The sequence below is a fragment of the Stereum hirsutum genome, assembly GCF_000264905.1.
Source record: "Stereum hirsutum FP-91666 SS1 unplaced genomic scaffold STEHIscaffold_1, whole genome shotgun sequence".
NCBI classification, from domain to species: Eukaryota; Fungi; Basidiomycota; class Agaricomycetes; order Russulales; family Stereaceae; genus Stereum; species Stereum hirsutum.
The window spans coordinates 2,822,462-2,849,669 of NW_006763131.1; the positions used below are offsets into that span (position 1 = coordinate 2,822,462).

At 51.2% G+C, this 27,208-nt stretch overlaps 8 protein-coding genes across 8 annotated transcripts; 3 read left to right on the forward strand and 5 right to left on the reverse strand.

Annotated features, from left to right (window-relative positions):
- Positions 1–1,753: 1,753 nt before the first annotated feature.
- On the reverse strand, positions 1,754–2,985 carry STEHIDRAFT_164879 (uncharacterized protein; the record flags this gene model as incomplete). The annotated part of the gene is made up of 5 exons (XM_007298919.1): positions 2,280–2,985; positions 2,143–2,209; positions 1,988–2,074; positions 1,877–1,931; positions 1,754–1,821 (listed from the first exon to the last, which is right to left on the reverse strand). The coding sequence occupies exons 1-5, from the start codon at positions 2,567–2,569 to the stop codon at positions 1,754–1,756; spliced, it is 567 nt and encodes a 188-aa protein (XP_007298981.1). The 5' UTR covers positions 2,570–2,985.
- A 16-nt stretch (positions 2,986–3,001) lies between these two features.
- Positions 3,002–8,565, reverse strand: STEHIDRAFT_143953 (P-loop containing nucleoside triphosphate hydrolase protein; the record flags this gene model as incomplete). The annotated part of the gene is made up of 21 exons (XM_007298920.1): positions 3,002–3,320; positions 3,386–3,514; positions 3,585–3,724; positions 3,797–3,853; positions 3,908–4,261; positions 4,327–4,450; positions 4,506–4,621; positions 4,683–4,715; positions 4,766–4,888; positions 4,942–5,235; positions 5,301–5,537; positions 5,592–5,766; positions 5,821–6,002; positions 6,059–6,181; positions 6,238–6,386; positions 6,444–6,464; positions 6,519–7,635; positions 7,685–7,990; positions 8,056–8,223; positions 8,280–8,319; positions 8,420–8,565. The coding sequence occupies 20 exons, from the start codon at positions 8,563–8,565 to the stop codon at positions 3,388–3,390; spliced, it is 4,032 nt and encodes a 1,343-aa protein (XP_007298982.1). The 3' UTR covers positions 3,002–3,320; positions 3,386–3,387.
- A 775-nt stretch (positions 8,566–9,340) lies between these two features.
- Positions 9,341–13,096, forward strand: STEHIDRAFT_46901 (P-loop containing nucleoside triphosphate hydrolase protein; the record flags this gene model as incomplete). Its single annotated transcript, XM_007297962.1, has 6 exons — positions 9,341–10,019; positions 10,072–10,925; positions 10,981–11,347; positions 11,407–12,562; positions 12,617–12,965; positions 13,025–13,096. The coding sequence occupies 6 exons, from the start codon at positions 9,341–9,343 to the stop codon at positions 13,094–13,096; spliced, it is 3,477 nt and encodes a 1,158-aa protein (XP_007298024.1).
- Positions 13,097–13,620: 524 nt separating this feature from the next.
- STEHIDRAFT_151951 (uncharacterized protein) lies at positions 13,621–15,619 on the forward strand (the record flags this gene model as incomplete). The annotated part of the gene is made up of 10 exons (XM_007298921.1): positions 13,621–13,742; positions 13,811–13,906; positions 13,964–14,047; positions 14,107–14,218; positions 14,276–14,342; positions 14,404–14,757; positions 14,816–15,088; positions 15,150–15,297; positions 15,355–15,511; positions 15,566–15,619. The coding sequence occupies 10 exons, from the start codon at positions 13,621–13,623 to the stop codon at positions 15,617–15,619; spliced, it is 1,467 nt and encodes a 488-aa protein (XP_007298983.1).
- STEHIDRAFT_136441 (SLY1 protein) lies at positions 15,572–18,298 on the reverse strand (the record flags this gene model as incomplete). Its single annotated transcript, XM_007298922.1, has 8 exons — positions 15,572–16,228; positions 16,293–16,610; positions 16,669–17,138; positions 17,195–17,356; positions 17,414–17,621; positions 17,686–17,899; positions 17,965–18,215; positions 18,275–18,298. 8 exons carry the CDS (start codon positions 18,296–18,298, stop codon positions 15,797–15,799), a joined length of 2,079 nt encoding a protein of 692 aa, XP_007298984.1. The 3' UTR covers positions 15,572–15,796.
- Positions 18,299–18,785: 487 nt separating this feature from the next.
- STEHIDRAFT_117619 (uncharacterized protein) lies at positions 18,786–19,527 on the forward strand. The gene is made up of 3 exons (XM_007298923.1): positions 18,786–18,956; positions 19,021–19,249; positions 19,314–19,527. Exon 2 carries the CDS (start codon positions 19,023–19,025, stop codon positions 19,233–19,235), a length of 213 nt encoding a protein of 70 aa, XP_007298985.1. The 5' UTR covers positions 18,786–18,956; positions 19,021–19,022; the 3' UTR covers positions 19,236–19,249; positions 19,314–19,527.
- A 2,307-nt stretch (positions 19,528–21,834) lies between these two features.
- Positions 21,835–22,903, reverse strand: STEHIDRAFT_89813 (DnaJ-domain-containing protein). Its single transcript, XM_007298260.1, has 5 exons — positions 22,766–22,903; positions 22,635–22,701; positions 22,348–22,578; positions 22,078–22,284; positions 21,835–22,020 (listed from the first exon to the last, which is right to left on the reverse strand). Exons 1-5 carry the CDS (start codon positions 22,858–22,860, stop codon positions 21,973–21,975), a joined length of 648 nt encoding a protein of 215 aa, XP_007298322.1. The 5' UTR covers positions 22,861–22,903; the 3' UTR covers positions 21,835–21,972.
- A 149-nt stretch (positions 22,904–23,052) lies between these two features.
- Positions 23,053–26,975, reverse strand: STEHIDRAFT_117621 (uncharacterized protein). Its single transcript, XM_007298924.1, has 6 exons — positions 26,393–26,975; positions 26,232–26,326; positions 25,856–26,164; positions 25,477–25,766; positions 23,962–25,416; positions 23,053–23,900 (listed from the first exon to the last, which is right to left on the reverse strand). The coding sequence occupies exons 1-6, from the start codon at positions 26,471–26,473 to the stop codon at positions 23,350–23,352; spliced, it is 2,781 nt and encodes a 926-aa protein (XP_007298986.1). The 5' UTR covers positions 26,474–26,975; the 3' UTR covers positions 23,053–23,349.
- Between the last annotated feature and the right edge of the window lie 233 nt (positions 26,976–27,208).

Sequence of the window (27,208 nt, forward strand, 5' to 3'; positions counted from 1 at the left end):
AGGCTGCGGTGCGCGGGCTTCGACGCCGTCACGGGCGATGACGGGGCCGGGGACGGCGGAAGCGAGGGTGCAGAGGGCGAGGAGAGTGGCGAGGCAGAAAGAATAGCGCATCTTGTGTTTAGATTATGGGTGCGATAGTGGATATTGTTTCAATCTCTTGTGATGGCGAGACCGACAGAGGCCGTGGAGGGAGTAGCTGTTGTAGATAGGGTGGACTAAAGGGCGCGGCGCGGGAGAGAAAGGCGCGAGCGGCGGGAGGCAAGAAAAAGGACCTTGGGGCGAAAGGTGAAAAGGGAAAAGACTGTGGGGCTGCTTTTATAGATATGCGGCGGGCAAGACGGTCTAAAATGTGAAAGACTAGCGAGGGCGATGATGACAGCGCCGTACGCAATGCAAAAGTGCTTGCGTTATCGGTTTTCCCGCACAGTCGGTCTAGTCGAGTTCGAATTGGCCCCGCCAAGTGCCACCGCCATGCAAGTCAAACCGGAACGCGAGGAATGCCCGAACCCTCATTTTCCTGTTCCGTTGTGGTCACGGTCGGTTTGGCCCGACTGGTTCATTCTGCTCTCCATTTGCCTCCACCTACCCCAGATGTCACTCCTCCACTTCGATCTCGCTCCGAGACATTTTTAGAGTCTGGGCCGACATGTTGCAAGAGGGTAATCTCCAGCGAGTGTCTGTCCATCAAGAGGGAGAAAATGACAACTCACGGAGAAACCGGCTGCGACCATCGTGTGCCGTGGACAGAAGAAGAAATCCTTATCGAGGAGCCCGCTCGGTTAAAATTTCATCGTGATATCAACATATCGTTGTCCGAGGCGTGAGGAAGATGTACGATTCCGATCGAGACTATGATGTTTGTATTATCGACGGTATGGCGTCCGACGGCGAGTGACTTCCACGTCACCGACTGGGCGATCCGAGGGTCCTTCCAGCATCAAAAAGCAAGCTGAAGCATGCTGCAGAAGATATGAAACGATGAAGGCAATGTGGAGACACCGCCTAGAGGCATGTTGCCCGTTGATGCGTCGGTAGTCGGTGCTCACTGTTGGTGGTTCGGGACAAGTAGACGGCTCCGCGCGTTATGGCGTCTTCCCGGCGGCCAAATTGACGGAAACGCAGTTTTGGAGAAGCGCCGGATTGCTGGGAGCCAATCCGATCAAGTCTCCCACGCGTCGCGACGCGGATAACGTGCTTTTGCAACTTACCCGCGTTACACTCTGCGTCGGTCTGCGGACGAAGGTCATTTACAGGTGTACATGCTAGCAATGAAAACTGAGAGGGAGCCTGCTGCCACTGCTGTCATGAATGAGGAGACAAGAGCGTGGAAACAGTGAGGTAGTTTAGCGTGCGTGAGCTTATGAGCGTTCCGGAAGTTTCTAGGGGTCCACTAGCTCGGTAAAGATTAGGAATGTTACAGAAAACAGATACTTCACAAACGTGCATAGGTCGGGAAACTTACTGGCCGATAGCTTTTCTCAGAGACAATGCTCAGGATGAGAGTATCGGCAGCTCAATAGTGAGAATGGGCGAGGTTGCAACGTAGCTTTCTTGGGAGCTCTCACGCAGATACGCATTGTCGGGCGCACGCATGAGGTGTTGTCGCTAGAAGTTGTACTTCAAGTCATTCACAGGGGAGGTTCCCATGCGACTGCGATCGGGAGTGTAAGAGGGCATAACGTCGAGGATTCCAAAGGTCATATAAAATGAAGAGTAGACAACCGAACTCGGAGACAGGTGCACAGCTGAAAAATCACGACCTCTCGACTCTCAGAGCTGGCCTCGAATCGCGACGACGCCTCTGGACCAAGAGGAAGCTCACTATTATGCAAGGATAAGCACCGTCAATAGACCCGTTCGGTATCAAGACACTTACTGATGAGTGAGTCCAGGGCTTCAGTAGCTTCGGGTTTCACCTCAAGATAAGCGTGCTAGCATACCACGAGTCAGCATATGCTAACGCCACCTTTCGCACCTATCTACATACCTTTGACATACGCCACACCCAGAAGTGGCGGCGGTGAGCGTGGAAGTCAGCCACGGGAGTATGGTCGTCCTCGGCCGTGCGCACGAGCTATTTAGACACGACGGTGTGAATGAATACGCTAACGTAGCTGTGACTTCACACAGGCGAGAACTTACCTGAAGACGACGGTGGTGACTCTTCCAGCGATATTCGATACCTTGTGCACCGGTGAAAACTGCTTCACTAGAATAATTAACGGCCTTAGTTTACTTCGTGCCGTTCGTATAGAGCAAAGGAGACAAATCCAGCATACCGCTTCCGATCATCCCACCGAAGGAATTCACTCTCCTCCATCCACCTTCCCTGTTCACCGCCGAAGCGAATCCTCGGCTGCTTGCTCTTCAAACGGTCTATCTCCGCAACAAGGTTCATCTCCTTTGAGTCAGGATCCAGCTTGAAGATCTTTGTGGTATCAGGGTGCCAGAATCTGGTGACGACCTCGTAGAAGTGTTCGTCGTTGTCGACGGAGATGGTGGTGTTACGCAGGCTGTTGGTAGCGAATTCCAACAAGTGAGGAGGCTCTGACTTTCTAGGAGGCGGCATGATGAAATGAAGGTGTGGACTAGATACAGATTATGACAGGGGAGCTATATGAAGTGATTCACGGGTGGAGGGACGATACTAGGGGTTATAAAGGGCGGGGCCAACTGCTGTGTAGTGCGAGCATGTCCCACCGGTCCAACACGGACGACTTCATTCGCCAGCATCTCGAGAGCGATGTCACCGGCGTGCATATATACGACAGATGCCACGCACCCTAATGGGATTTACCAAGCCAGACTTTGGAGGAAGGGGGGCCTTGGAGAGAAAATAGCCACATAGTTCCCATGTTACCACAGATATACCATGAGTTCTTCTCAGACGTGTGTACGAGAACGATGTCGATAATTGTCGACGGTGTCGTGCTGGACGGCTTTGATGCAGCCCATCAAAGCCAAAGTGACTGATCTGCGTCGAAGACAAACTATCTCCCGGCCGAAAAAGATTGAAATAAAAACGCATGGTAAATAATACGTCTCGCCTCGACGATAGCGCCGCTAGCTTTGCGAGCGAGTTGGAGTGTCTATCCGCACAGTGTAAAGAGGGCACGCAAATTCTCGCGGTTCAAGGAACCCCATGAGGTGACACAAATGATAGGATGTCACATCAATTTTCGGATGAACGCAACCAGGCCTCTCCTGCGGCGTTTGAAAGTGGATGGATCAGAGGGCTTGAGCTCAACTCGTTTGGCGAGGGGCAGGCGTGCATGTTGCAAAAGTGTCCTTGAGAATTAGGTATACACGGCAGATGAGAGCTGAGAGCAAAGCACGCATTTGATCGGTGTCTTCTTCGACTGACCACCGGAACAATGGACATTACCTTCAGTTGGCGGTCAACCCATCCCCTTCTAAAAGCGCCAACATGGCCTCAATCACCGGGTTCTTCCTTCCCACATCTAGCGTCGTCCCATCTCGTACGAATTGCATGAGCTGAACGTCGAGTAGGCGTCTGATAACGGGAGACGGTGACACATCACATCAGTGGTCATGATTCAGGGAGATAAGTTCCAGATGCGCACCGTAGTTGTTGTACGAGAATGCCGATGCGGGGCCAGGCTTTGAGTTTCATGATGCCCTCTTGTCCTCCAACGACGATCCCGCCGCCAATGTGATTAATCGTAATACGCCCTCCGAAGAGCAGGAGCGCATACAACGGAACCTACGACGCCGCCGTGAGGAGATAATGATCAGTATAACATATAACAAGGGTCAAAAAAGATCGACCACATACCTCTGTCACATCCCGTAAGAATAACTTTCCCGTCTCGACTCTCATGAATGAAACCACCTGCAAACTCGAATATCACTATATGTTGGGCATGGCGAAACAGAATGAACTTACAATCCCGCTTTTCCATGCCCTCTCGGCGAACATCGTACTCGCCGGATGCACCCACACTCTCTGTCCTTTCATATCTGCCGCCCTATACTCCTTCGCCGTGTTCTCTCGCGCCACGGTGCCCGCCGCGACCTGATCAAATTTAAGTGCTCCGCGAGGGAGGGCGATGCGTGCGACGCGAGGATACAGAGCGGCGAGTAGGATCGCTTTGAGGAGGGAAGGCGAGTTGCTATGCGTGTTTAGGGTGGGTGTAATTGGGGAAGATGAGGGAGGCAAGAGGGAGAGGGAGGTTAGAGAGGAAAAGAGTTCGTGTCGAAGTGTGGTGATGTCACGGATTGTGGAGGCGGAGATAAAGTTCTAGCAATGGATTCGTTAGCATGGATGCTGATCCGCATGAAAGCAGGACACATCTGAAGATTTACCTGCTCGCAGAAAACCCGAATTGCATGGGCTGATTGGCCTTCCGAGCGTAGCCGGATACATTCGTCGTATGCATGCACATCCGTCAAGATATCACTTTTCTCTGTCGCGAAACGTGATCGTGCCCTGTTAACCGTTTTCGTTAGACATCGGCCGGGAAAATCGGCAATATTTAACTTAATGTGTGGCCTCATCACGCTTGTCCATAGGGTTGAGAAAGATGGGTTTGGAGGAGAGAGCCGCGGCGATTGTTAGGATAGGACCAAGGCACTGGAAGATGGCACCGAGAATCAACATCTAGTGATTGATTATGGCGTCAACGGCAAGCAAAGCATATATACCCAGACTAAAAACTTACCTTGCCCAACCGGAGATCAACGGGTAGCATGGCCTGGTATACGCTTCAGCATGCTTTGCATTTATCATCGAGAAATAAATCACCATATGGCGGCCTAGGGCCGTCAAATCTCCATTCTCGTCAACAGCTCCCAGTTCTTCGAGTACTGACCACGCCTTGTCAATCGCGGCGACGTCCGGAGGGTCGATGGCACGGCTCAGAAACGCCTACACTATATTATAAATGACCCAGACTCGAAATAAAGACTGCACATCCGTACCTTCACATCTTCGTGTTCACGAGCAGATTTCACAGACAGAGATATACTCTCTAGAGGAACCCGAAGAATTTCTGGCTTCGGAAACGCCGCCATCTTTTTCTCTTGCCGTCGCGTGAACAGTTTGTAGCAAACTCCGGGCTTGGTGCGACCGGCGCGTCCACGGCGTTGCTTAGCAGCGGCCTTCGTTACCCATTGTTCTATGAGTTTGGTGAGGCCACTATCAGGATCGTACTGTGTTTCTTTAACCTTTCCAGTATCGACCACAAAGGTGATATCGTCAATCGTGATAGATGTCTATAAGGTGCAAAGGGTGAATGAGCGTGTCGTGTTCTCGAGGCTCGGTTCGGTGCATAATTTACCTCCGCCACGTTGGTGGTCACTACAATCTTCCACTTTGAGGTCGGGGCGAAGACTATGCGTTGTTCGTCACTGGAGAGATTGGCATGGAGAGGAAATATGGAGGCCATCCCGGAAGAGATTTTCGAGCGGATGGCTTCAATGCATTGTCTGATTTCTTGCACACCAGGAAGGAATACCAAGATGCCACCTTGGCTTTCCGCGGTTGCAATGATATGATTGACGGTAGCAGCTATGAGCTATCCATGTCCAGTGTAAGCATGACGATGACCGGGCACTGTTGGACGAATCACCTCGTAGTCTAGCCGGTCGGAACGCATTATCGATTGAATCGCGAGTGCATTTTGTTCAGATAAACCACTAGAGATGTATTGTGCCTGGGCGTCTTGTTCATCCTCGTCCCGCTTTCGAGGACCTTTCGATGGAGGAGCACGATAGCTTAAAGATGGCAGATAGTCTTCAAGATATCTGCGCACACAACGGTCATTATGCGTAGGCCACAAGAGGTGCAATATTTCGTACTTATCGGTGACTGGATGCGTCATGCCCGGTATGCTGAGCAGAGGGGCTCCGTTGAAATACTTCACAAACGTCTCTTGATTTATTGTCGCGGACATGAGGATGACCTTCAGTGTTGGGTGTGTATGAAGCAGTTCTTTCAGTTCAAGAAGTAGAAAGTCGCCGTCAACCGAACGTTCGTGGACCTGTGAGCTAAATAAATATTCTGCAGTGAACGCATAGGCTTGTTCGATACACATACCTCATCCACAACGACATGAGTAACGTGCTTCAACCCGTCACCGACGCTCAATCTACGAAGGACCACACCGGTTGTACAGAAGAGCAACTTCGTCTTCTCAGTTTGTTTACTTTCACCGCGAATCTGTTCACAACAAGTCAGTAAATCCGGTCTGTGAACAGATGCTGCGATCAACCTACTGTATAACCAACGGAACCGTCGTCGACGCGCTCCGCTGATACGCGAGCAGCAACCGAGATCGCAGATATTCGACGCGGTTGGGTGATCAGGATATTTGCCTTGGAACCTTGGCCACTGAGAATCAACGAATCTAAGATAAATTGTGGCACTGGAAGAGTTTGAGCCTCAGTGAAACAGCCGGCAAGGAAGACGGCTTGAAACTGACATTGTGTTGTTTTCCCAGAACCTGCATCTCGATCCATCAGATACAATTCATATCACAAAGCACGATGCCACTGACCGGTTTCTCCTACGACGACGACTACTCGGGACTTCTCCAACATAGACAAGAACTCGTCCTTCGAGGCGAAAGCAGGTAGCTTCTTGCGGAGAGAGAATAGTTCTGAGTATTTATGCGAGTTCCGCATGGCTTTGAACTCCTCTGTGATCTTCGCATCGTCCCGCATATCACGTCTTTGTCTTCCTCCGTCTCGCCTCTTGTTCCGATCTGTAGCGGGCCCGGTTGTGTCTGGTACACCCTGGTCCAAAGGCAGGCTGGTGGGTTGGGGAATGAGATGCTGCAGTACAAGGGATATATCTGGAAATCCTTGGTCTTCTATAGTGCCCCATTGCTCCTCGACGATCTGCATAGTTCCTAAACATAGGCCAAGCCCAAGTTGGAGGATAGTTCCGTTCTTGAAAGCGTTGAGGAGGTGGGCCAGTAAATGGAGGCGGACGTACGCCGGCATGGATGTAGACGTGATATACATGGGAGGAGGATGTGTGGATATGTTATATGGGAAGGAAGGTGGAATGACAAAGTTCAGCTGGAGTGGCGCAGCGAACATTGGCATGACAAGCGTTACAGAGTCTTCTGCATAAGAGGCGCCAATCGACTCGATGTCGTCCTGAGTGATGAGGTCTATCACATCGCTAGAGAGGTCGCGATCGAAGACTGCAGTCCAGTCGTCTCCTAGTAATCGTTTGTTGAGAGCCGCGGTGAGAAGTGCCCAATCTTCCACAAGACGAGAATCCATCAAGCATTCGCGCACAGCCTTGACAGGCCATCCTGCTTCTTTGACTGCCCGTTCTTCGACCCAGCGTTTCTTGATATCGTCACCACCGCCATGTGCAGAGGTGACAAATGAATTGGACGAGTTAGCGGAAGGTAAGAAACGTTGTGGGAGATCGCACTCCGGAACGTGCAGGACGAGGTATTCAACACAAGCTTGCAGGGGTGCGGCTGATTGTAGAAGGCTGGAGGTCAAGGGGGATGGTTGAGAGAGATAAGCTACAGCATCTCGAGCTTGTGGGCGTGTGAAGCCTATAGCCATAAGTTGCTGAAGGATGGCAGGCGAGTTGTCCTCGGTCAGGACAAGCGGAACTGCGTCTTCTGCTTTGGGATAAAGCAAGATGGCCTAGAGGGAATGGTGAGTGACGAAGCATCGTGTGAGACGGGGAAGCAACCTTTTTGATAGAGCTCTCGACGAGCTCCCGAAGATCGCTGGCCATCTTCACCTCCGGTGCATTCGCAAATTCTATGGATTCCTTCGTAGCAGTCGCTGAGGGACGAATGCTACCCTGCTCTTTTTCCTCTTTTCTCTTCGCAGCTGATGCTTGTCGTCCATCGACTGCTTTTCGTGCCGCAAACGGATCGCTCTCATACATCCACTTTTGGTGCTCTTCGACTTTCCTGTGCTCGTCAGCTAGCTCATTCCAATATTCGCGAGGTCCAGGAGGGAGTACACGATTCAGCTGTATCCCGTTACATATCTAGGAGACTCGGAATAGAGTAAATATGGGAATATATCCACAAAGAAAGAGCTAAGAGAACCAACCCGATATAGAGCGTAAGTTGCTCCCCAATGCCTTGCTTCAATCGCTGTGGGACGAGTATAGGGCGGGTGTGGCTCTAGGCGCACAGATTCACGCTCTTGTCCTGTACCCTTCTTGTACACAATTTGACTCAATGTGACGACGAATGACCATCCATTATCACGTTTCCGCTATGTGTCGGGAGGAGGTTCAGATGTGACCTCTTGAGATTCTTCTTTCCACTTACGGTGTCAACTATTGGCTTTTCCCAGTTATTCTTCTTACATCTGTGCGAGGATATTTTAGATTACTACATTGGACAGAGATAATGTCAACCAAAGTAATGGCTGGCTAGGACCCGTGGAGGGAGATGAATGTTAGACATACCTTTCTTGGAGTAGACTGAGAGGATACTTCGAACCCGGAGGAAAGAGCGGCTTCTCCTTCTCATCTGCAGGCGGTGCAGGTAAAGCACTCGGCTTAGACGAGTTACCCGCGTTTCCCGACTTAACGATGCCCTTTCTTGGGGGCATTAACTGTGAACAATGTTTTGAGAAGGAATGAATTTGATGAACATCACTTCTGGGTGGCGTATGGTGGCGGTAGCCACTTCATGTCACACCGTATCCAATTTCTTCTTGACCTGAAAATAGGATTTCTGGACTCAGGGACCCTCATTCCAGAGTAAATCCGCCATTTCGAAGTCAGGGGATTTTCCTAACCCTAACCCTAATCAAACGGCCAAATTTCTGGTGAAGACCCACACCAGGAACCCTAAGTACCCGAGATATATTGACTAAAAAAATCTCATGATATGTATATACCTGGAACATCGTGCAGTCCGGTTGTATATTTGCTTGTACAGTCTTCAAACAGACGTTGCAGAAGACTGCCAGGCTCTGCCAGGCTACAGTGGCGGAGCGGCGGGGTGGCGGACGACCACACGTGTGACAAATCATGCCCAGTATGGTAATGTCACACGCACGTGGTGTGACAAACGGCCAAATTTCTCTGACGAAAACCCCCCCGGAGAATTTTTAAAAAGTGCACCGACCATCCTCTAGATACCCTCCCTGGGGTCCTATATATGAAACAACAAGCCGCCAAACCCCCGAATCCGTGTTCCATTAAGCAAAGGGTTCCGCGGCACAAGGCTTGCCATGAAGTGGCTACCGCCACCATACTAGCTACCAGCGTGGCGGAAGGGCGGCCCTCAGGGTCCGGCATGCTTGCATAAGCACACTCAACACCAGTCGCGTTCTGTCTGCTCTCTTCCGTCACTCTCGTACTCCCTCACTCGTCGCAGCCATGGCGTCTGACGATCTCTATAATCTCGAACTTCTTTCTCTTGTCTCCAAAATTACACAGGAGATCAACAATCACACAGGCTTAAGCGACAAGACTCTTGCCGAGTTTGTCATCTCCCTCCATGACCAGTGCAAAACACTCCCAGAGTTCAAGCAAAAGCTCAAGGATGTTGGTGCCGACTTCCCCGAATCCTTCATCGAGAACATGGACCGACTCATTTTGAGCATGCACCCGAAGCACAAGAAGAAGACGGCCAAGTCGAAGGGGAAGAAGGGGAAGGGCAATGGGGCTGTGGATGAACAGGACAAGCAGAAACGTCTGTTCCCGGGGCTTGCACTTGCGGACCAGGACTGGCAACCTAGTATCTCGAAGGATGCTTTGATGAAGGAGGTCGACGATATGATGTCACAATTCGAGTCTACTTCGAAGAAGTCTCGACCAAGACCCATCGACGACGAACCATCTCCCAAACGACAACGACGCTCCCCATCACCTCGACGCCGTAGCCCCAGTCCTCCGAGGGGTCGCTCATATGATAGGAGAGACGACCGAGGGGGCCATAGTAGGGGCGCAGTAGACGAGAGAGCCGTGCTTTACAAGGTTTATGACGGCAAAGTGTCGGGTATGAAGGATTTTGGTGCATTCGTAACGTTGGAAGGTGTTGCTGGAAGAGCAGAAGGTACGTCGACTACGTTTTATAGGCACAGAATGCCTTTAATTGATCTTATTAGGTATGGTTCATGTCACGAACATCCAGGCTGGTGCTCGTATCAATTCTCCATCCGACCTCCTCAGTCGTGGTCAACCTGTCAAGGTCAAAGTGATGAGCGTCGCCGGCAATCGTATCGGGCTCTCCATGAAGGACGTTGACCAGGCCACCGGTCGCGATCTTACACCTCATCTTCGTATCAAATCTGAAGCCGAACTTATCGAGGAGGAAAGGGAAGCGGCACGCAGGGCATCTTCCGGAGCGAACGCTGTTCCTCTAAATATCAAAGACGAGCCTGTCCGATCTGCGAAACGCCTCACGTCACCCGAACGATGGGAGATCAAGCAACTCATTTCTTCGGGAATTATCGACGCTTCGGAGTACCCCGACCTGGATGAGGACTTCGCGAATCCGATGGTTCGTGCGGAAGTTGAAGAGGAATTGGATGTCGAGATTCGTGAGGACGAACCAGCTTTCCTTCGCGGACAAACCAAGCGCACGCTCGACCTCAGCCCCGTCAAGATCGTCAAGGCGCCCGACGGTTCACTCAATCGCGCTGCTCTCGCTGGCGCCTCATTGGCGAAGGAACGCCGTGAGCTGCGACAGCAAGAGGCCAATGAACTCGCTGATTCGGAAGCCCGTGATTTCAACGCCCCGTGGTTGGACCCTATGTCGAAGGAGTCGGACAAGGTCTTTGCCCAGGACCTTCGTGGCACGCTTCGGGACGAGAAAGCTAGTCAGAATCAAGGATGGAGGGACAAGACTTTCAACAAAGCGACGACTTTCGGAGAGATTACGAGTCTAAGCATTCAAGATCAGAGGAAATCGTTGCCTATCTATAAGCTACGAGATGCTCTGTTGCAAGCCGTTAACGACGTGAGTACAAGTACTCCGACTATTGCTCAAAAGTAGTTGCTGATATGCTCTACAGCATCCTGTCCTCATCGTTGTTGGTGACACCGGGTCAGGGAAGACCACCCAAATGACGCAATATCTAGCGGAGGCGGGCTACGCCGACAAGGGCAAGATTGGTTGCACCCAGCCTCGTCGTGTCGCCGCCATGTCCGTCGCAAAACGTGTCGCCGAAGAGGTCGGGTGTCGTTTGGGTCAAGAAGTCGGGTACACCATTCGTTTTGAGGACTGCACCAGCCCTGAGACCCGTATCAAGTACATGACGGACGGTATGCTTCAGCGAGAGTGTCTCATCGACCCCGATTTAAGCAACTATTCCATCATCATGTTGGATGAGGCTCACGAACGGACAATTTCTACGGACGTGCTCTTCGGTCTTTTAAAAAGTATGTCCATCCGGATCTTTCTCCCAGCATTGACTAAAACTTGATTCCCTATTCTCTAGAGGCAATCAAACGACGTCCCGACCTCAAGCTGATCGTAACTTCTGCCACCCTGGATGCCGAAAAATTCTCCAAGTACTTCTTTGGATGTCCCATCTTCACAATCCCCGGTCGAACCTTCCCCGTCGAAATTCTTTACACGAAGGAACCCGAATCCGACTACATGGACGCCTCTCTCATCACGGTCATGCAAATCCACTTGTCTGAGCCTCGAGGCGACATTCTTCTCTTCCTCACCGGTCAAGAAGAGATCGATACAGCGTGCGAGATCCTATACGAACGCATGAAGGCGTTGGGCCCGAAAGTCCCGGAGCTGCTCATCCTCCCTATCTACTCTGCTCTGCCTTCTGAAGTCCAGTCCAGGGTCTTTGAACCGACACCCCCTGGCGCGCGTAAAGTCGTCATCGCCACGAACGTCGCCGAAACCAGTCTTACCATCCCTGGCATTTACTACGTTATCGACCCCGGATTTTCCAAACAAAACGCGTACGATCCACGCCTTGGTATGGACTCGCTCGTCGTCATGCCCATCTCTCAGGCACAAGCACGTCAACGCTCAGGGCGCGCAGGACGTACCGGACCAGGCAAATGCTACCGGCTTTATACCGAGGCAGCTTACCGGAACGAGATGTTACCCAATTCCATTCCCGATATCCAGCGGACGAACTTGTCACACACTATTCTTATGCTCAAAGCTATGGGTATCAACGACCTTCTCAGCTTCGACTTCATGGACCCTCCTCCGGCGCAAACCATGCTTACCGCCCTCGAGTCGCTATACGCCCTTTCAGCTCTCGACGATGAGGGTCTTCTTACGCGTCTAGGCCGTAAGATGGCAGATTTCCCTATGGAGCCTCCTCTGGCTAAGATGCTCATCGCATCGGTTGAATTGGGGTGCTCCGAGGAGATTCTGTCCATTGTAGCCATGCTTTCCGTCCAGAGCGTCTTCTATCGTCCCAAGGAGAAACAAGGGCAGGCGGACTCAAAAAAGGCCAAGTTCCATCAGCCTGAGGGAGACCATTTGACTCTGTTAACGGTGTACAACGGGTGGAAAGGTGCGAACTACTCCAACCCGTGGTGTTACGAGAACTTCATACAAGCGAGGAGCATGAGGCGAGCTCAGGATGTCAGAAAGCAGCTTTTGGGAATCATGGACCGGTATGTTTTCGCTCCCATCTTACTGTAGGCTACCCTCGCTGATGACACGAACAGATACAAGCACGATATCCTATCGGCTGGCAAGGACTATAACCGTGTGCGACGTGCGATATGCTCAGGTTTCTTCCGAAATGCCGCGAAGAAAGATCCACAGGAGGGATACAAGACCCTCGTTGAAGGGACTCCGGTCTACATTCACCCGTCCTCAGCCCTGTTCAATCGTAATCCCGAGTGGTGCATCTACCACGAATTGATTCTCACCACTCGAGAGTACTGCCACAACGTTACGGCCATCGAACCGAAGTGGCTTGTGGACGTCGCCCCTCAATTCTTCAAGGTTGCGGATGCGAATAAGATCAGTAAGCGGAAGAAGCAGGAGAAGATTGAGCCTTTGTACAACAAGGTATGTTACTTCCTTTCTGTTCCCCTTCAACCCACCATACTGACGATTCGCCGATGCAGTACGAGAAGCCAGATGAGTGGCGTCTGTCGAAGGTCAAGCGCAATGCCAGGTCCAGTCAGACCTTTGGTTGATTTTCTTTCGCTATGTGTGTTTTGTCTATTGTTGCGGATATCATATTGTAATACCAGTTGCGCCTTACATCTCGTGAATTCTGAAATTTGCTGTTGTGGCGAGTGAATGTTAGTGTAGCCCATGCGAAGCGTCGGTGCTAATATGTTACGAGTAAGTACACGAGAAGATACGGGGAATAGATTATTAAACGGCAGTAATCGACGACAAGACAAAGAAATCAGTTTTGATGATCCAGTTACTTCAAGTACTTATAGAAAGGGGATCGTCAGTAATTACTGATCCCCCTTCTCTGGAACAGACAACGCGTCGCGGGTATCGGAGTTCCAATTCACTTCTTGCACCTCCAGTCAACACTCCTGACGGTCTGACTACTTCGTTATCTGCCGTTGGTTTCCCTTACCCCAGGTTTATCTTTGAGATGGAGCCTTACCCTCAAAAGTATTTGTCCGACCACAGTACTAGTCAAAAATTGCTTGTCAGACTCGGTGGCCCTGCCCTTTCCTGTTCTGATGTTCAGGCCATTATGTCCCGCTCTCCCCATGGTGCTGAGCTCATGGGATGGCTGAACGAGGCGTTAGCATGTGAAGCTGAAGAGGCTGATCCATTGCTCCAGAAATATACTCTTGAAGAAGAAGAGATCAATATGTAAGTTCATTATTCTATCATTGTTCGTTGGGCCACATGGTGCCTAAATCGCGTTATTTCGTGGGCAGTTTGAGACGTGCAGAGCGTCATGAATCTTGGTTTCAAGCAGCACAGCAGAGTTCTGGACACGATCATATTACTTATCTACCACCTTCTAAGCTACAGTAGGTGGTCACTCTGCTTTACACACATATATCGCCTCATACTACTCACTATCACAGCGAGAAGCAGAAGTTGTTGGAAGCAGAGAAAGCCTTATACGAGGAAGAAACAGAAGTACTCAAAATACAGCTATCCCAAGCAAAGTGAGGTTTAAGTGGATCGACGCAATTAGCAGCGTGTGACGAGGCTGATGACCGTTTAGACTAGCTTCTCGCGAGGCGTCAAAAGCTATCCGATCTTTCCAGTCCATGATATCAAAAACGGACAAGGATGTCACTGAACTTAAAGGTAGCCTTTCGGAGTTGTCTTTAAAAGTGCGCTTTCTTGTTAGATAGGTCTATCGACATATGGATGCTCACCGCTAGAGTCAGGCTGATGCCTCCGTGTCTTCAACTCTTCGTTCAACAACACAGGCGTTGCTTCGTTTAGAAGAAATAGGTACATCCATTGCTCACGTACCAGGATGCATGTTCGTTGACAATTTCGTCGTCTTCTTCAGATGATGATGAGCTTTGCTCTCGTTTAGAGGCGCTGTCTGACGTTCGCTCCGATATCATTTCCGCCAATAACTTCGCTCAACCCATTTTACCGGTCACACCATCCAATCATGAAATCACTAGACTCCAGCGCTCGCTTGAACGTTTACCTCATCCCGAAGTGTCGGTTGATGCCCTCAGATACGAAGAGTTTGAAAAGATAATGCAGAATATGCATGATCTCTCGAACGGCGACGTAGCCCATGCCACTGCCTTTCTACATGATATAATTTCAGAAGGCGCTGAGGAAAGTATAGAACTAGATCGACCACGCCCGAAGGAAGAGATAGAGCGTGCTTGGTGGATAGACTATCACAGTATGCTTGCGATACAGGAAGAGTCCCTCGATAAGGCCAGTCATCTATTCGACACTAGCTTTCACCCTTCCTGACAACGTTTTAACACAGAGCATACAAAGATTTACCGACCTCCACGATCCTCATTTGACCTCGCTGCACGAGTATCTGGGCTCCACTCTTGAAATAGTACAGAAAACCGAGGCATACGCGAGAGTATTTCAACAGGAAACGCAACACATCCTCAATGACGCGGATGTCTCTAGCAAATCTGAAACAGTTGACAATGCGGCTCCTGGGAATGAGCAGCTTATCGTGGACGAACTTGTGGAAGTCCTAAAGCAACATCAACGTGAGTGTCAAACACAGCAACCTTACTCCCTCGGAACCTTTCTGACGGAGTGCCCATGAAGACCTCCGCCCAGAGACAGCCCAGCCACTCGTCCTTCTAAGCGACGCTGACCTCTGCGAGGAGATCAGAGCGTTGCTCGAGAGATCGCATTCTTCCGAGAGAGTTCAATTTGCCCTGCCCGCTCAGATATCCCAAGCTTCCTCTGCCCTGTACGTCTACTTTTCCTTCTTTCGCTGATCTCACACAAACACCTCATGGCTGGACAGGCTATCGCAACACCAGCCCTTACTTGACATCCTGTATGCCAACTCACCGCTACCTACGTCTCCCCCCTCCGCCGCTCCGCCCGAACTTCAAGAACTCGAGACACGCACGCGGTCCAAAATAGACACACTGGACCATGACCTGGGAGATTTGGCAAAAGTTGGTATTTTCGTGATGGCGAATGGACACCCGGGCTGACACGCATTGACATAGGAAATTGAACTGAGCAGTCGTACTAAGAAGAAACTGGCTGCTTTCGTTCGTTGAGGCGCGCGTCAACTAATCAGGCGGATGTATGTTCATTCTTGAGACAACAGACGGATCCAGTTTGCTCCATCCGACCATAATAATATCAATCAGTGTCCAGGACAATATTATCACAAGAATTAATCCAGTCCAGCCCACGACAGTAAAGTCGCAACCAATAATCAACAGCCACCCGCACTACGACTGCGTCTTGCCCAGCTCTTGCAACACAGTCACGAACCCCTCCGGATCCCAGATCTCCGTCCCTCCATACGTAATCCTCTTCCCCGTCTTACTTGCCCACTCCTCCAGATTTCCATATTCTACGTACCCTGCTCCACCAACCATGAACACAACTCCATCCTGGAACGCCATCCTCCTTCCACGCGTGCCTCCTGGTCCACCGGTCGCACCTGACGGCGGCCCGTAGTTTGTAGGGTTTGAGCGTGCACCCCGTGGGTCCAAGAAGATGAAGTCATCTGTCTCTTGAAGGGACTGGTTGGAGGCCGCAGAGGAATCCATGAGGGCTTCGGTGAGACGGGTGACGGTGAATAATTTATTGGTCGGGAGGAAGTTCTTCACGCCCGAGATGAGGTTCTCAAGGCCTCCGTCTTTGAAGCGTTCCGTGAACTGTCGGGGGGAATTCAGTCTGAGTTACTCGCTGATTTATGGTGCTGTGGAGGGAAAAACAAACCCTGTTGCCCAATGAACTGAAACCTTTGAAGAGCTCGCCACTCTGTACACCACCGCCCACCACGGGCGTCGCTGTGCCACCAGCAGCACTCGGGACGATCATACGAGAGATTTCCCTCATTCGACGAACGTAACTGAAAGCAGAGACGTCTACGCCAGCGTTCTTGAGTTCGTTTTCCAGCTCCGTGATATCTTCTTTCGTAATGGCGTTGTCCGGGGAAGAAAGGTAGAACACCAGGACGAGCCGGAGCTTGTCGGTTGGCGTAGGCTGCCCCTCCGTTTTTGACGACCGGAGGGTTTCAAGCACTGTGGCGACGGTCTATATATCCCTGTCATGAATAACGTATGTAAGCGACACTGGTTTGAGATCACAATACCTGTTTATTAATCGCCTCCTCCGTGCTGAACAACTCATCCAACCCTCGCCTCTTGATCTCCTCCAACAAGGCTGTGGCAATATTCATATGTGTATCCAATGTTGCCTTCCTCGCTGTCAGTTCGGGCAGCTGCGTGATCGCCGTCTTCAAATGCGCCGCATTCGTGGAGAGGTCCAGTTGAGAAATGTCGTTCACGTCGCTCACCCCTGTCGAGCGCGTGATCTCCGCCGCATCCTGTTTATACCTGTTCAGTTCCGTGTCGATATCCTCTGCGACCTGAGGGAAAGGATTTGCGGCGTTCTTGGACCAGAAGAAATCTTTGGAGTCTAGGTCGTAGGATTTCTTGGTGGGTTGCGGGACGGTTACGCGGTTGAGCTTCATTTCGAGGCAGTCGGAGACGAGGGCTTGGTAGGTCCATCCATGTGACATCATGGGTACGAGATCGGTGTTTCTGTCGAGCAAGAGAAGGACTGTGATACTATATTAGTATGCAGTTCAATTTAGAACGGATCATACGAGGGCGTACGCGGTCGGGAAAGGTTCGAGAGCCCAGTCGAGTCTTGCGCGAAGAGAGAAGGCCCATGAGCGCGAGAGGCAGTAAGGATTGCGTCCCTAATATTAGTTTCTAATTTCTTGGCTATCATCTCAGCGGCATTTCCCTTCGGTGCACGGATAATGGGGACCTGGCCTTCGTTGGTATACGTGTCAGTTACTGTTCGAAGGCGCTTGAGATACGGCCACGTACCCATAGTGGCCACGACACTAAATAGTCCCCGTGCTATCCGCTCAATTTCAGCCTCTATTTCTTGTTCCGATGACGATGGCGAGTTGAGGATTTGGTATGACGAGAGTGGTTGAGAAGGCATAAGTTGGTCTGTAGGTGGTGCAGGCGGTGGTAGGAGTGAAAATAGAGATGCAGATGGAGCAATAAATGACAGATATTGGTCCACAATCTGAACGCGGATACGTTATCAGAACCAATACACATAGAGGATAACGAGCATGACCTGAACATACCTCTTGTATCAGTTCTCCGGTATTGTCTCTCGCCACAGAGGCTGCAAGCTCTTCCAGAAGCGACCTGCTGAGTGGTTCCGAGAAGTTGACATGATAAGACTCGTACAGAGCCTTGTCGAGGTCTTCAGCTATCCGGCGTATGTTGGGGAGGGTAGGTGAAACGAAGTACACTGCAGGAACATCTGGTAATGGTGGCCGAGATGAATGAAGTTGCCTATTCCATTCACAATACACCATGTAAGTTGTGTACCCACCCAAGTTATCAATATGCAGACGTACACGTGAAGAGTTACACCGATATCCCTCAGGTCCTGTACGCGTAGGACTGTGGCGAGCACGTCTTTCGTCTGCTGATCCAACACGAGAACCTTCCACACTGGTGGCCCTGAAGGCGTAGAGAGTTTCAATGAGGATGCGCCTTTAGATGCGCCTGGTGAGGTTGGACTCGTTGGGTCGATGGGTTGGTTGAGGTTGAGCAAGGCCAAGAGCGCGTTGGTCTGTGATTGCTGGAGCGTATGCGGTGCGCTGACCTTGAGGTTATATCGTCTATAAGTTTGTCAGGGGACAGCAAAGTACGAATACAACCTACATGTTTTAGGGCACTACTGGCCATATTATGTTTATGGTATCAATATCGTGGAAGGGAGGAGTGGTTGACCGTCTGAAATGTACGCAACCGGCGCCAACACGAAGGCGCGTCTTGAGCGCGCTTCCACGCGAGCACTTGTCGCCACACGGTCTCCTCTGTCCCTCGTCATTATCAATTCCTTGTCAAGGCCGCAACCATGAATTCATGCATGTATCGGCCGCACATAAAATTCAATGTCTTCTACATGACACTCGAGCATAATTCAGACCTGTATATAGTTACGTCAAACCAATATACCCGCATATTTACTTTCACTCGAAGGTCTCCCTATATTACTGTCCACTCACGCGAAGTTGTCAACCGAGGCTAGCTTTCAATGTGAAGACTAGCGCTATTGGCTTTTACTATTACAAGCCTAGCCAATCAGAATGCGTTTCCATGCTTTCTCCCATCTAACTTCGCTGACCTCCAGGTTGTCCCCGTGCGCATCCCGAACCCGGAAGGTATACACGAATCACGATCCCTCACGACGAGACTGATGGACCGTAGTTGGATGTGATCTCCCTGGCTAGACAATAGATAAAGGACATTGAATAGCCTCGTTGCCTTAGGCCTACCTCTCCTCTTCACCCATTACCTCATTCTCGGCTAGCAAGTCCAACTTGCCTTCTCGTCGTCACAGGTGCGCACGCACAGTCTTGGTCTTCAAAATGTTAGCTAATAATATTTGTGTCTATTCTTTCTAGCCATGGGTTGCATACCGAGTAAACAGTCTGTTCTGGAAGGCGTTTCGTCACATAAGAACAAGCCAGCCAAACGATCAAAGAAACTGCGTCCACCATCGCCGATTATCGAGGCAGAACAAGCACCATGGGTGAAGGGGCATGCGGTGTACTCATTCAATGAGCATAAAGTCTTGGTTCCGAAACCAGAGCCAATGGGGTGTGAGAAAGGCTCGTAGCGCGTCGACGGTTGGTGAGTCCTCTTCCTTATTTCCTGCCTTGCCCTTGTTGAAACGTGATTTTCCTTTTGCTTGTAGTCAGTGTTCTGCTTTGTAGTCCGTGAACACAGTCGGCCTCGCCAGGAACTTACTCGATCGTTCGCTCCGCTCCATTTTGTCTGTCATCCAGTCTCTACTCTCGACACGCCCATCCACTCGTTATTTTCCGTACCTGTACAAGCACGCTCTCTCCGCTTCTGTGTATGTACTTATTATTTATAGGGACAGGAGCAGTCTGACCCTGTTGGCCATTTATCGGCTTGTGAGATGTGACGAGCTTCCAAACCGTGTGGAACGAACAACACGATCCTGGGGCGGCGGGATACTTTCGAGTCACAGCCACTCAAATGCCTCCGGCGAACCACTCTAGATGCTACTGCGTCCTTTGGTTCAACTTTGGGTTGTCACGATGCCACCGGCTGCGGTAGGATGGCTGTAGGAATGCGCAGGACCTGCTTCGCAGTTAGAATTCAACGCAACGGTGCCCGTGATACCCGCCCAGCGCCCCAACCATCCAAGAAATGCTGTTGCTTATTTAGGCCATGATGTGACTTGACATGAAAGAGTCGAACCTCGAGAAATGATTCTTGGGTATTGCGAAGGAAATTGGGAGGTGGGGGATGTGGTCGTAAAAATGTTCATGTGTAGACCGTTGTGTCAAGATAGGAAGACGAGTAGCGTAGCGAGATACAAGACCTTGATGAAAGGTATATGAAAGGTGTGTAGGAACTTTGAAAATTGAGTGAGCAAGGAGATCGTCCCGACGTCGTGACCTACTCGCTCTCCGAACGAGAACCGCCTGGGATACGACCTCGAGAAGGACCTGGTACCCCTTCGGAAAACACGGATACATCTCGAAGCACCTTCTCAACCTCGTCCGTATCCGCGTCGTGCGAGGTCTGGGCACTGATTGGTCTCTGTGACTGCACGATCTTTTCAACAGCGACACGACGCCTGAGTTCATCGGCGTATCGAGCTTCGGCCCTTTGCCGCGCAGAAGATTCAGCTTGGAGGGCATGCTTCATGTCTTCGCCATGTATCATACAGCCGTCAGCAATGATCACAACAGAGGCCCTGAGGCGTGAGTTCAAATTACAATGAAAGACTCACTGTCAATGAGAGTTTGGACGCCAGGTGGGACGTATATACTCGTCGGGCCCTGTTCGTCGTCCGCTTGCGAGGCAGGTACCCAGGGCAACGCCGTCATGTCCGGCATGTCCAACATCTCGAACCCAAAATCACTAACCTCGAGATCCATCATTTTCAAATCTTGGGAATAGGGGGTGTGAGTTCGAGCATGCGTATAAAGAAATGAACAGGAAAAACAACCTTCGCGGACGACCCCATCCTCAGTCCTCGATAACCTTCTGTTCGTTGATTCAGAAGCACGGGAAGTAGGTTTGGGCCCAAAGCGACCGTTGGAGAGTCTGAGTAGGGGTTTTGAAGGAGAAGTAGAACGACGAGGAGAAGTCGCCGAGGTCTCCCTCTCTTTTCCCTTTCCATTAGGTCGTAATCGTACGTTACGGGTCGTAGTGGCATCATTGCTTCCTGGTGTAGATTCAGAGGCAAGCGGACCGGACGAAGGAGACGGAGAGGGTAGTCCTGATACAAGTCTCTTCGAGTTCGACCTCGTACTGCCTTCCGCTTCAACAGAGCTTGTCCTCTTGGGTTTTGCATTCAGGGTGGATTTAGTCCTCTGTCTGACTATGATCACGGATACATCCGATGAACGAGACGGAGTCCCGGACTGGTCTATGTCGAGTTTCCGTTTTTTGCGCGGAGAAGGAGGGGAGGGAGATAGTTGATCCTGGAGCTTCCGTATGTTGCGCTTGACGAGAATTCGCCGTGAAGATGAGGAAATTGGACGGGGAGCAGGAGAGGTACTGCCTGTGCAAGTATTGATTTCGTGTGAGCTAGGCCAACTGGGGACAACATGAGAAAGACGCACGTCCCCGTGAAGCACCTGAGCTGCGTTGGTCTGTATTTGATTTCGCATTTTCCTTGACTTGAGGATTCATCGTCAATGCCCTGTCAAGCGCGAACTGTATCACCGGCGCTTACGGAGGAGCCTTCTAGGAGTCAAGAGGATACATTCTGTTGGGACGGGTATTGGTCTTGTTCAAAATCACATTCATTATAGATTGACTATCATACCAAGAGAAGACCTCGGTTTTGATGACGGTGGTAGACTGCTCGCACGACTGCGTCCAGGAGCATCCTGAGTAGACTCTACGTTCGCGGTGGTCAGCAAGAGTACTTCCTCATATAGAATATCTAAAGTAAGACATACTGCTAACGGAGATGGTCGATCGAATCGCTTGTTTACTACCGCGAGTGTTTGTGTCCAATGAACGTCTGGACATACCAAAGTACTGGTGGGATTGGAGGAACAGACGGTGGACCCGTCCAGAGCAGTTTGAGGACATGAGGTGGACGGAGAACTTGCGGTGAGATCAGATCTAATCTAATCTATTGCCATGATGTGGCACCACATGACGTAGTTATGTGGCCAGCCCATTTCATGCATAACCAACAAAGCAATCAAATATAACCATTACAGAAGAACCAACCGGTATGCTACTATACACATAAATTACAAAATTACGTCCAGATAAACCATGAGACCCACAGAATTGCATGTGCAAAGTAGTCTAAAATCGTGAATGCAGAGGAAACATGAGGAGCAACGAGCTCGCGATCAACCCATAGCGGAGCCGAGCACCTTGAATGCCAACGCTCTCAGAATCTATTTTCAAAAATGGGTATGAGATGGATCAGGATGCGAAACTTCAGAAAAACTCACCTCAGCCTTCTGGGACCCGCCGAGCTGGCTGAAGACCGCCGCGACACTCTTGCCCTTCGCGTCACGCACAGCTCCCAGTCTATTTCCAGCATATGCTCCAACCAAAGTCCCAGGAACATTGGCTATGATGAACCCCAAGCCAGCACCGCAAGCAGCTCCTAGCCATGCCCATAAAGGGGCTGTACGCTCAACCTCGGGGCGAAGAAGCTGAGGACCGAGACCACGAGTGAGAAAACACGGACTATCGGTGCAGACATGGGCAGGGCTTACATCCTCGAACACGTCGCCAAACACGTTGTTGGCATCTGGTCTCTGACCAGTCTCTCCCTCCGCAGCACCTGTCGTTCCACCAGCAGCACTTCCAAACATGCTTGCGAATGTGGAGAAGAAGTCGGACGAAGCGCCTGGGTCTGCACTCTTCTCTGAGCGACTACCGTACAAGTTGTCGTATTCGCGTCGTCTTTGGGTGTCAGAGAGGACGTAGTAGGCATCAGCTACTGCCTGTGGAATGCCGTTAGTATATGAAAAGCGTAGAGGTGCTTTAGAGTGAGACGAGCCTGAAACTTCTCCGTAGCCTTCTTCTTCTCTGCCTCTGAGGCGTTGGCGAGTCTATCTGGGTGTGTCCTATCAAGCAGAAAATTGGAAGAACGTTAGAGAGGGTGGAGCAGCAGATGTGAAAGGAACGCACTTGAGCGACTCCTTCCTATAAGCCTGCCTGACATCGTCTGCAGATGCAGACTTCGGGATGTTGAGGATGGAATAGTAATCGGGAAATGAAGACATGGGTTTGGTTGTATGTGGGAGAGAACAGGGTGTAATTCAGGAGCCGCAAGTCAAAGCGGGACAGTGGAGGTGGCAACGAATTGAACGGTCTTGCCAGTGATGTCATCTCAAGGCGTGTCTTTGCACCTGCTTTCTCACGGTCGGACACGTCCACAAATCCGCCACAGCGACCAATATTCTACAAGTACTATAGCTGGGCTCACTGTGCAGTACATTGACAGAACGTACAGTAACAGTACTGGAGAGGTCAATATGTAAGTAATGCGAACGAAAGCAAATGATCAAAACGAAAAAGAAAGGCTAGTCGTACAAAAATGCAGCACAGAAGGAGTAAAAGTGGGCGACCTCAACTTCCAGAGTATGAGCGTGATGGCAAGCCGGGGGATGGGAAAGGAGGATGGGAGAGTGGGAAAAAATAATTACAAATACATTACGAGAAGAAAGCATTCTAGCGACAGACGGGACCATGGGGAAGAAAAGGGAAGAGGATCAGATATAGCCACGCCTGTCGTTCGAGTTCGCCACTCCAGCAGTGCCGGACTGAAGCTGGGTCTGGATGGCGAGCGGCGCAGGTCGAGGACTCTCGTACGCGGTCGTCTCGTCGAACAGTGGTGATCTACTATTTGCAGCGAACTGATTGGGCCGTTGTGGCAGCCCAAACGGCCGACCTCCCGTTCCCATCCTCGCTGCCTGTCCAGCTCCCGGCCCCCTGAGCGTTGGGTTTGAATTTGAAGTTCTCAGGACGGGAGAGGGCAAGGCTTCGCGAGAGACTGATGTTCTACCAGTGGCCAATTGGTCGTCGGACGCGCTTCTCGAGTGTGATAAGTGTTCATAGGAAGAGTTGGTCGCAGATTCGGATAATGGCGGGGTCCTGCCGCCGCGCCCCATCACCATGCGCTGCGCGACCGGCGCGTTTGTGTATTGTTGCCGTTCAGCGGTGACTATGGTTGCTGATATTGCACTCCCTGTCGCGCTCCCTGGTTCGCTATCCTCGTTTATGAGAGAAGAAGGTCTCCTTGTATGATTTGGGACAGTTAAACCTGACCACACACATCAAACGTGTCAGAGATGTGCGACGGACGAATACTCAATGAAACTCACCTCCGATGAATGAAGTCACGTCGTATTGTGTTCCCTGAGAGTCGAGACGATTCCCTCGCGACGCAGTTACGCCCGCACTGGTCTCACCGAGATTGTCTGTACTGTACCTCGTAGACTGAGGAAGCGACTGTCGCGTCTCAACCTCCTCCGATGCAGCGGGCATACGAGGTGGGATCAACGTGAAGGTAATCGATTGTGTCGTCATTCGCTGTCCGCCAAGATCCAAGAAGTCCTTCTGTGATTCTCTGCTATTCGCGTTCGAGCTCGAGTCCGCGTTCGGCATCTCTGGGACGTCGTCCTGTGCCTCCTCGCTTGCCCACGGAGGTTGAGGGAAATTGCTGAGAGAGAAGTCGCTCTTCACCGAGATGGAACCTACGTCGTTCCTGGAGCTGCGAGTAAACGAGCTGGGAACAGGCGCGGATTCCCGGTCTCCATCACGTTCGAGGATTCCGCGAGGACTTGACGGCTCGGTTGCGGTCGACGGTGTGCTGGGGGCGAACATCTTCAGCGCCGCTATACTCTTCTCGAGCTCGTCTTGCTCGCGTAAGAGTGCTTCGAATCCAGACGACCGGGCAGTCGCGATGTCGACCTCTGTCAAGGGTTCGTCGGAAGAGAAGGCTAGAGGAGAGCGAGGCGGAGCCAGGGAACGAGAGAACCGAACACCCGCAGGGGAGTACCGACCACCACGCAATGTACCATTGAGGCCGTAAATGGGGGATGCCGAACCATTCTGTAAGGAAGGTGCAGTAGGAGGTAGCGTCAGAGGTGACTCGCTTGGCCTGCGAACATAGTACGATGGGACGGTGGACGGCACAGCAGATATAGGACGTGGCTCAGGGGTCTCCTCGGGGATAGGGGCGATGACCGTCCTGTCCTCAGTGACCATTGGAGGTGAGCGCATTTTCTCGCTGTTAGAGGACACCATGCTACTGCTTCCAACGTAGGGCGAGTCGGCCATGACAGTTGTGTAGACGGGATCCTGCCAGCGTGCGCTTTGTTTGGGTTCATCTAGTGCGGTTGCGGTGGGGCTCGTTTGGTAGTATGCGGAGATTCCCTCTTTCTCGTATTCAGAAATCGGAGATATGCCACGCTCAAGGTCGACTTGATTCCATAGCCGCTCCTCGTCACGATCCAGGGCAGGGCGCGGACGACCGGTGATGCCGTCCGCACGACTAAGAATCCAAGACGAGAGTCGAGTAGCGGTGGAGAGACGTGATGGGACATTTTGGCGTTCTAACTGAGGGACAGCGGCTGACAGGTCGGTCATAAGAGGTGCACCGAGAGCCGACTCCCTGGATGTGATACGTAGACCAGAGAAGGAAGAACGGCGGTGGCTGTTACGAGATTGGATGGGGGCGTCGACCGGGTAGAAATACCAAACGAGCAGGTAGACGACGACGATATGATCCTCGACCGCCAGCAGGAATCGTCCGGCGGCGCACTCGGTGAAAGCGACTAAGAAGATAAATATTTCGTCAAATACAAGAATATAGACAAGATAATGATACACCTTACAGAGGAGGAGGTTTCCGATAGCGAGGCCCATATTGATCATCAGTGCGAACATCATCGGGACATACTGCCAAAACGTCCGCCATCTCGAAGGCGTCCTAGCAATAGCCGAGTTCAAGACGAGTTTGAGGATGAATATCGCGGAGGCGATGATCTCAATTGCCGCGTCGATTTCGTATACAGCGCTGAACTTATTGAAGTCCCGAACAACGCGCCAAAGAACCTGCAACGCCAAGATACCAACACTCAACAGAAACAACTTCCACCTCCAAATCACCCCAACGAATCCCCACCTTTTGTTCAAACATCAGGAGATGAACAAGGATGCGTATGAGCGCTGTTAACAGACCAATCAATGAAACATGTTCGATGAGTTACGCACCTATCCCAGGAACCAGAGTGCAAAGATGATGCATCACTTCCGACAGCGAACAGATTCGTCGGCCTTTGATCTCTCTCATCTACGGGTGGAGCCTCTCCTCGCGGTGCTTCGCCGATGAATGCCCAAAATGCCATGAAGCGTAGGGAGACCGAGACTGCAAAGAGAACTTCGCGCGCAATTATGAAGGGGACGATGCTGTCGATAGAAAGTCCATCATGAACTTTTTTGATCCGGAGGAGAGTTTGGGTAAGATCGAGAATGACGGCGAAAAAACCGAGGAGGATAGATGACGAAATGAACATGACGGCACTGAAATGTGACAAGAAGATCATTCAGAGGACGCGCAAAGATGGAAGACATTGCTACCAAGACGTACAGCTTGACCTTCTGCATGATGATGAAGAATATGAGGGTACCTAACCCTAGCAAACTCAATGCGAATACCGGGATCTCAGCGACAAGGGATTCCGCCTATTGAACATCCGGGCGTCAATGATGCCCGTGAACAATAATCTCGGTGCATGATGGGAGACTCACCACGGCATTTTTGCTAAGTGTGAGTTGGTCAGGAAATGTGTAAAGGGTGGTCTGCCAGGCGACAGAGCTCGAGGAAGACATGAAACAGCGAAGGTCGAAGTGAAGGGGGAGACGCAAATTCAAACAACAGCCCAAAGCGTAGTGGGATCTCCAGGACCAGAGAATGTCAGGAGACAGTCGAGGCAATGAAGCCCACCGCCAACGTCGTAAGAGACGAAACAAAGAAACGAAGAAGTCGAAGGAGTGGGAGTGGGCCTGCACAAAAACGGTCGCGCGGCGTCCGCTGGCTTGACACTACGGTCAGCACCTAAAGAAATAGTGCGCCAAGCGGCCTCGAAAGGCGAAGATGAAGGAAGGGGAGAAGAGGAAAGGGGAGGAAAGAAGAAGGAATATACCGTTCGTCATGTCACTATCCCAGAACGGCGGATAGAGGAGGGCCCCGAACTCCCTTGACGACCGCCTTCAATGGTCATCTTCTCCCACATCCTTCGCCGGTCGACAACAGCGTTTACCCATTTTCTCTGCTGGCCATCAGACATATGTATTTATGTTGCTCAGTTCAGCGACTTGCTACCACTCACCTGGTTCTCCGCAACCTGTTGCAGTATCTGCTTGACGCGCCGCATGACCATTTCAAAGCGTTTGTTCATCCCGACGCCACACCAGAAGGACGCCCGCCACCGGTGCACGTTCGCACAAAATTGCATGAGGATCGTCGAGATGAGCGCTAGCGATGATCCGATATGCAATGACAGACGTCAACCAAAAAGTAGCATGCTTGATTTGGATCAAAGGCCAACGGAGAGGTATACAAAC

What these genes read in the sequence shown, in the direction of transcription:
- STEHIDRAFT_117619 (XM_007298923.1), top strand. Translation starts at nt 19,023, where the DNA reads ATGGGTTGCATACCGAGTAAACAGTCTGTTCTGGAAGGCGTTTCGTCA.
- STEHIDRAFT_89813 (XM_007298260.1), bottom strand. Translation starts at nt 22,860, where the DNA reads ATGTCTTCATTTCCCGATTACTATTCCATCCTCAACATCCCGAAGTCT. An exon ending in TATAGGAAGGAGTCGCTCAA is followed by an intron (nt 22,702 to 22,765) that starts GTGCGTTCCTTT and finishes TCTGCTTGATAG; the next exon opens with GACACACCCAGATAGACTCG. An exon ending in TTGGCGACGTGTTCGAGGAT is followed by an intron (nt 22,285 to 22,347) that starts GTAAGCCCTGCC and finishes CTCGGTCCTCAG; the next exon opens with CTTCTTCGCCCCGAGGTTGA.
- STEHIDRAFT_117621 (XM_007298924.1), bottom strand. Translation starts at nt 26,473, where the DNA reads ATGTCTTCCTCGAGCTCTGTCGCCTGGCAGACCACCCTTTACACATTT. An exon ending in ATCATGCAGAAGGTCAAGCT is followed by an intron (nt 26,165 to 26,231) that starts GTACGTCTTGGT and finishes GTCACATTTCAG; the next exon opens with TGCCGTCATGTTCATTTCGT. An exon ending in CGTGACTTCATTCATCGGAG is followed by an intron (nt 23,901 to 23,961) that starts GTGAGTTTCATT and finishes GTGTGTGGTCAG; the next exon opens with GTTTAACTGTCCCAAATCAT.